Source organism: Montipora foliosa, chromosome 6 (genome assembly GCF_036669935.1).
Source record: "Montipora foliosa isolate CH-2021 chromosome 6, ASM3666993v2, whole genome shotgun sequence".
Taxonomy (NCBI): Eukaryota; Metazoa; Cnidaria; class Anthozoa; order Scleractinia; family Acroporidae; genus Montipora; species Montipora foliosa.
The window spans coordinates 31,511,207-31,518,403 of NC_090874.1; the positions used below are offsets into that span (position 1 = coordinate 31,511,207).

At 40.2% G+C, this 7,197-nt stretch overlaps 2 protein-coding genes across 3 annotated transcripts in view; one reads left to right on the plus strand and one right to left on the minus strand.

Annotated features, from left to right (window-relative positions):
- Nucleotides 1–1,815, plus strand: part of LOC138008980 (uncharacterized) — a 2,031-nt gene extending 216 nt beyond the window's left edge. Inside the window, exon 1 of the mRNA XM_068856276.1 lies at nucleotides 1–1,815. This exon is cut by the window's left edge and continues 216 nt beyond it. Coding sequence (XP_068712377.1) covers nucleotides 1–707 — 707 coding nt within the window. The 3' untranslated portion in view covers nucleotides 708–1,815.
- A 2,095-nt stretch (nucleotides 1,816–3,910) lies between these two features.
- LOC138008983 (uncharacterized) lies at nucleotides 3,911–6,855 on the minus strand. Of its 2 annotated transcripts, none has more exons than XM_068856278.1 (2): nucleotides 6,630–6,855; nucleotides 3,911–5,505 (listed from the first exon to the last, which is right to left on the minus strand). In XM_068856278.1, exon 2 carries the CDS (start codon nucleotides 5,493–5,495, stop codon nucleotides 4,599–4,601), a length of 897 nt encoding a protein of 298 aa, XP_068712379.1. In that variant the 5' UTR covers nucleotides 5,496–5,505; nucleotides 6,630–6,855; the 3' UTR covers nucleotides 3,911–4,598. The 2 variants fall into 2 exon arrangements, with proteins under 2 accessions (XP_068712379.1, XP_068712378.1); XM_068856277.1 differs by lacking the exon at nucleotides 6,630–6,855 and adding an exon at nucleotides 6,062–6,180.
- Between the last annotated feature and the right edge of the window lie 342 nt (nucleotides 6,856–7,197).

Below are 7,197 nucleotides of genomic sequence, written 5' to 3' on the forward strand. Positions count from 1 at the left end.
ATTTCATTTTTCTATTGTGGAGATTTGTTAGCATTGCTTTATATTCAGTGTACGCCACTGATTGCTTTTTGAGAGCGAAGCTTGCTACATTACGATGTGAAAACTTCACCAAGTTCCCAGATCCTACCGTATTCGAAATCGCGTGGCAATCTACTTCAGCTATAAACGGCTTCATCGCCATTGCAATTCTCTTCAAGCTGCCAGAATTTCCTGGTTTTACAGTTATAGGTTTGCGTCTTATTCGTCTTGCTCGTTTCTGGTCTTTTTTCTTCCAACTCATCGTTGTTATGACGTACAACATTATCCTGTTCTTTCACGAACACTTACTTGAGAGTGCGGTTATCGAAGTTGGTTTCATTTTTGACGAAATGACAATCTGGATGGTGGTTTGCTTGTGGAATTTTGTACCCGCACCAAAGAACAAATCTTTCGACAGGTGCCCAGGGTTACTGATCGCTTACTACTGCACACTTATTGTTTTCTTCTTAGAGAACTTTTTTCTCTTTTTACTGATGACTTCTCAAGCTGCGTTAGATGTTACTGGAATCCATGAATTCGAAAATAGATCCAAGGGTTTGCAAGCCTTGGGAATTGTTTTAAATGCAACCGAAGCGACGTTTTATTTCGCGGTCATGAAGTTTATGTGGAATAAACTCTTTGAATGCAATTCCGAGGCACAAGATCTTTTAAAGAGAGAGACAATTTGACAAAAAGTAAGGCGTAAAGTGGAATTTTCGTCGGTTTGAGGGAAGATCCAAAGACAAAAAATAACATCGATGCTGTCATTTTTCGACGACCCTTCATTCATTATGTCGTGCAATATGGAAAATCGTAATATCTACATTAAAGAGAAAGGCCAAGTTTTTACGCCAATGCTCATTCATGTTTCACGTAGACTACGAGGTCTAAGAGCACGTATTCACTACAACAGCAGTTGTAAAAAGGACATAGAAGAGAATCCAAGTTCTTATTACCACGTGAAAACTATCTGAAAGCTGTATCAGGGGTCAAGGATCTCGGGACCGACTACATTTTCAGTTTATTTCAAACCATCGCGGAGCTTGCAAGGCAGTTAATGTACAACGTGTTCTTGGTTTCTTAAGTCGAACAGTTGGTCCTAAAAAAGGATGCTTTGTTATCAAAGATTAGAGCGTGGTCTGGCCTGTTCTTGAATACTTTCTCAAGTTTATAATCTCCTCATCTTAGAAAGGAGAACATTTTCAAAAAAGTAAAACGACTACTTAGCATCCACGTATGCCGCCACATGGAAAGTTTGGTCGACATATGTCCTAGGAAGAAAGCAAAAGATTTCTTTGAAGGTTTACGCTAGTTCAAACGACTGAAGTAGATGTCGCAGCAAACTTTACAGCCAACTATCGCCTCAAATTGAAACTTAAGTAGCTTTAAGTATTCTTTCTTCACACGAGAAACAATAATAGCCGTAACGGTGGAATGGCTTACATAGAGAAACTGCGGAGACCGATGATCTTAAGCTCTTTAAGAGTAGACCTACACATTTGAAAATTAATGATTGATTCTTGTTAATACCGTGTCTTTTGATAGCTTTTGTATTAGTTTACTTTCCCTGTAAATATACCCTCTAGAAAATATTACATACAGAGGTTTGTTTTTATTTATACACTTTGCAAGGAGATAACCATAAAAGGGTTATCATCATTCATCTTAGAAATGCACAGGGCTTCACTCTTTAGTGGAATTAAACTTTGAGTTGCCATTCATCGCTCTAAGACTCTTCAGTTACGGCGTCTGTTAAGATCGTATACACTTTTATGTCATCTGCAAAGAGCTTTGTATTCAATGTTATGTCAGTGTTCATGTCTCTTGAAATATCATTTCTAGAAAAGACAAGATCCCAACGCTGGCCCCTTGGGGTACACTGGACATGACAGAAGCTCAAGGACTGAGAATGATGTCTTTGCAAAACTACTCGACGCCATCGATTTGCCAGAAAATTTCGAAGCCAGGACGAAAGTTGGTCACCTACCGTGTGCTCGTAGCTCGCTCTTCCTGCAACAAATCAAATGCCCAGAAACATTACATCAGTTGCGAGGTGCTAACTCCTGATTTCTTTCGCCGGCCCATGATCGAGAACCGATGACTAGGGTTGCGAACGACAATATTTTCTTTTACGAAGCGGGATTTCTGTAGGATAAATATTTCTTTATTTATCCAAAACTGAGCAATTTGTTTACTCTCATTAATTACACAATCCTGGCATACTGCTGATGTTAGAGGGACAGAATGGTGGTTCTTTCTTTAGCACCTTTCTAATTTAATGGAATAATGGTTGATTGGTAATTTCAAATCGTGCGGCAAAATACCTTGATATGAAAGAGGTATTGAAGATGCCGCTGAGTATAGGAGCCAACGTTTTAGAGCATTTCTTCAACATCATTGGGGTCAGGAAATATACGAGGTCTCAGCGTCCACAATTCTATACTATGAATGACAGCAACATTCGAGTCTTTGGGGATAACTGGATCAAATGATGCAACTTACCAAGATTTTTATTTGAGAGGACTAGAGCAAAGTATTTATCCATGCGTTCGGCGTTATCCATTTCATTTGTTTAACACGTTGTTGTCTTTCATGACAATTTTGATCATTGGATACTTTGTGTTTGTACTGCACATTATTCCAAAAAGCTTGTTGTCCACTTTTATAGTTACTTTTGATCACTCCCCATAGGGACTTTTCACGGTCAAGTTATAATTGGCACAATAGAGCACAACAACTTATGGGAATCCCAACTAGCTGGAGGCAGTCCAATTAGCTATTCACAAGCAATGCCGGACGAACCTTGAAGCTGAATTGGGAAGTGCCAGAGGTCTGCGTATCTGGAAGCCCTTACCATCGGCTACAGTGCCTCCTTAAGTACTCCCAACAGGCATTTTCTCTTTTTTCTTTACCAAATTACTTCCTTTCTTACATGTTTCAAGGGCGGCGCTACAAGTGGGGCAGGTGGGGCATTTGCTCCACCAACTTTTAACTTTGGTACAACTAAAAATGACGCCGGCTGAGATATACTTTAGTGTGGCAAGCTAAGAGAGGGACCAAATAATCATTCACTGTATGAAGCGATTTAATGGATTAGAATTCGTAAAAGAAATATTCTGTGATTTTATAAATAAATCAAAAAGTTACAATCTTTTGAATTTCACCTAAGACAATTCGACATTAAAACTGGATAGTATTTTTCTCGCCTGACTTGGGCAGAAGTAGATTGATGAAAGGGCCAGCATTGGTTTGTTCCAGCGGAAAGCTTTAAAATGGCGGTTGCGGCTGAAAGGAAAGAGTTCAGCAGAAACTGGACAGCTTCTTTGGCAAAAGTCGAGGAAAGAAAGCATCAAAGTAAAACGTTCTTTGAAATATATAATCGCTTTGGAAAATTCGTTGTCAATTAATTTCGCATATTTTTCATTGAACGCAAAAACAAGGTGACAATAATTTACTTAGAAAGTATTCAACTTTGATAAGTTGTTTTGCTAAGCTTGAAAAGGTCACTACGTTTTTCTTACTTTGTTGACCACAATGAAATCCTGGTGTTTGGCAAATTTTAGCGTTCAGATGCACCAGATTGAATCATAAAATTCTAAAAGTTTTCAATATTTTCCCGGCGGAGCCTGCACCGGACCCCCTAGTTTCGCGTGCTTTCGGCACTCGTCATTGGCGCACTCGCGCCAATATTACATGTATTCCCAGTTATGCCCCACGAAGGAAAAATTCCCGGCGCCGCCCCTGTGTTTACCACAACTCATCACTATTTCAGTGCCTCGCTTTCTTGTACAATCGAGTCCTTCCAAGAGCAAGTTATGAAATTTTAGGCGAGATTCATGTGCCCCGACGGTTTCTATTTTTGGCAAATTTTCTTAGGGCAAAAACAAGTCTGTTCACGCAGATCAAGCTTTATTCACATACATCATCTGGGATAAACGCACAGTCCCATGCTAGGCGTTCAAACAATTTGTTTATGTGTAACCAGTCAGCCATGTAAAGTTATAAACCTCACATTAAGCACAATCGTTACCGAAAGGCGAAACTATGACAATTCCCCGTGTCTTCCAACAACTCATCATGACAAACGTTACCAGAAATAATCATCGCTGTCTTGGAACAACCTGAAGAGCCGCAAAGGGAACTTTCTTTCAAAGAATTTCAATGAACGGGACTTGAAACCACAACCGTGAGATTAAACAAAGTGGCGCAATCGCACGGTCATAAGCTCGAGCCTCTCTTTGAAGCATGGATTTTTTCAGTTTCAAGTTCCAAGCAAATGTGATTAGCATCCTCGCTGGGAGTCATTAAAATTGAATTGACATACATTTCACAGTCATTAAATGATAATCTATGGTTGTTTTCTGGGAACAAATTAGCACACGAGTACACAACCTTTCCCTTCGCCTCACCCCAAGCGAAGGGAAGTTACCTGGGAACGAGGTTGATAAATACAGAACTCGAATTGCAGTGACTGAAAAATAGGCTATAAATCCAATATAGCCCGTGTTTCATAGAAATCGGTTACGGAAGTCGTGATTTATATAATCAGCCAAAATAAATATTAATCTTTCTGAACGATTTTAAACTGAAGGAAGTCTTCCACTTTGGGATGATCTACACGACTTTGGAATCCACTTTGTATGAGTACTCTTTGTTGCTGATCCAAGAGTTTGGGTTTTCACCCCTCGCCTGCTGTCTAAGTTTCTTATAACAGAGGGATCAAGCGATCTTCGGCGATGTTCCAGTTGGTGGCTGGAGAGAGGTAATCTTAGGTTCAACTTGGGCTGATTTGTAGGTGAAGCTTCTATCCGGGTTATAAACGGGAAATCGGTATCTTCCAGTGGTTCTTTGGCCAAGCTTCTCGGAGAGGTAGACAATGCTGGAAAAACAACCCTATCATTCTTCTTGTCAAGAGTTGACAAAGCCTCGCATGATCGTGATAACAAACCCCTTGAAAGGGTAGCACGTAATGAATTTGAATCTGTTTCAATATTCTGTGAGGATCCAGACAAATTTTGGCTTGTATGAGCCGAGTCAGTTGGCTCAAGAAGCGGCAAAGATCCAGATCTATGCCTGTGTCTCAGCATGCGCAAGTCATAATCCGGCACTGATGACGTCGAACGCGGCCTGATCCGTCCATCACTCTTTGTAATGGAAGCTTTCAAAAATTGTTTTCTTTTCTCTGCCATTATCTGGCCTTGCTTTTCTTTTAAATGCACCATCTTTTTGACCATTTCTTTTTGGTTATTGTTCATTTGTAACATGCTGTATTGTTTTTGACGTTCCAGATCCTTGACCTGCTTTGCATGCCTCTGGCTGTGGTATATATTCGAAGCGTACAGGTTTTCGATGGCGGACCTGGATTGAATAAGAAATGATTCGTAAAAAGCGTTCTCGGCTGGAGAGCGTTCTTTCTGAGTGACATCTTCGCTCTCATCCGTGACAGCAACTTTTGGTGTTTGAAGTTCGTTTGACATATTGTTTGAACTGAAATATAAAATCAATAATTGAGGTTAACCTGATTCAATAGTATGTAAACATAAGAGATTTACAACATTCCTTTGTCACCTCGCCGCGCGAGTTCACCGTGCAGAGACGATCATCTCCTGGGTTATTTCAGGATGACGCACGGAACTGGGTTTTGTATCTCACAACAGAACTCCTCTCCTTTCACCAAGTCAACTAGACACTCTGAACGACGTACAACCTATGTACGTCGGGGTAAACGTGAACTCCATCGACCCGGATAAGAAAAGTACTTTAATAAGTAAGGTGCATGTGCCAAAAAGAAACCAAACGTTTTGTTGTTAGTGAAACCGGTTTCTTTTGTTGTGGATTCAAAAAGTATGTGAAATACTGTTAATTTTTGCACTAGTTCAATGCCAACAAATATAAACTTCGAGGTAACGTAATAAAAATTAACGTAGCAGGAAAATAACCAAAACTGTAAATGGTATTGTTTAAGGCAAGAAGTAAACCGATGCTAGGCCTTGTGTCCTCTGCTTTAACGTCCAAAATGGTTGCAACGTGAGCTTCAACTTACATGACTGTAATTAGTAGACTGGCTGTCCACTGGAATACGAAAAACATTGCTTTTGACAGTTTTCCCATGAAATGATTCTGCAGATAATGCAATCTTTCATCACGCTTTGAAATGCAAGAGAACTGTTGTGCAAAGTTTGTTCACCTTTTTGTTTATTGGATCGCTTTTAATTATTCTCGAGTTAAGCCTACGCATTGAACCATGCGGTGGTCAGACTTCACGAGCTGAAAAAGCCAACAAATGGGTAACGAAAGTGAACCAAGGAGACGCGTCCCTCGGGATATCACTATGTGATAGAATAGAGTACTAGGTAGTTCAGAAATTGCTCTCATGGCGTAAGTTATACTTAGGGTGCTTTCCCTTTGTCAGAACTTGACGCCTAGACCCATCAGTTTGCGAAGAAAATGAAACATTTTAAAGGAAACCTTGCATGATAATCCGTTGCTCGAAGCCGCTGTGTGCGTTAATTTAAGGCGTTGTGGAGTTCGTCCTTCCAAATGCCCGGTGTGGCAGGTCAGTTCTCTCAAACAGATAGCGTTCTTCAATAACCAAGTGAAACGAAACATACCTTATCAAACTAACCCTTGGGCTTGAGTTTTAAATATTGTTGTTACTTCGTTATGTCCCTTGCTTTTGTCCTGTGTACAGATAAGCAAGTCATCCAGACCCATCCCAGTAGGTCCTAGCACTTTATTTTTAAAGGTTAATGAATTGTCTCAAGTTAAAAGGTTTTACTCATCAGTTATGCAACATTGACAGGGACAGTTGCTGATGACTTCGGCGACAAAAATACTAAGTTGTTATCTGGTTCCGAAAGTGATGACGTGTGTGCTGTGATCGGGGGCTGGGTAGGACACCCTCTCAGTTGGGCATATCTTGTTATCATATCACTAAGGCCGTCTTATCGGAATAATCAGGGTTGGAAATCAAGGCTTCTTGTAGCTTTTATTTCACTTGTTTACAATTCATCCAGGATTACTGCAGATCACGAGTCGATGTTCCAACAACTTTAAAAAACACGGATACAATTTAAAGCGCAAGCTGAACTTTTTGCAGGCTAGATATTTGACCCATCACAAGTCATGCTGAACATGATTCGGAGCATTTATCGTACCTTTATTTATGGTGCATGATAA

Coding starts and splice junctions, on each gene's coding strand:
- LOC138008983 (XM_068856277.1), bottom strand. CDS start 6,129: ATGGGAAAACTGTCAAAAGCAATGTTTTTCGTATTCCAGTGGACAGCC. Junction 5,506..6,061: donor AGTCTACTAATTACAGTCAT/GTAAGTTGAAGC, acceptor TTTATATTTCAG/TTCAAACAATATGTCAAACG.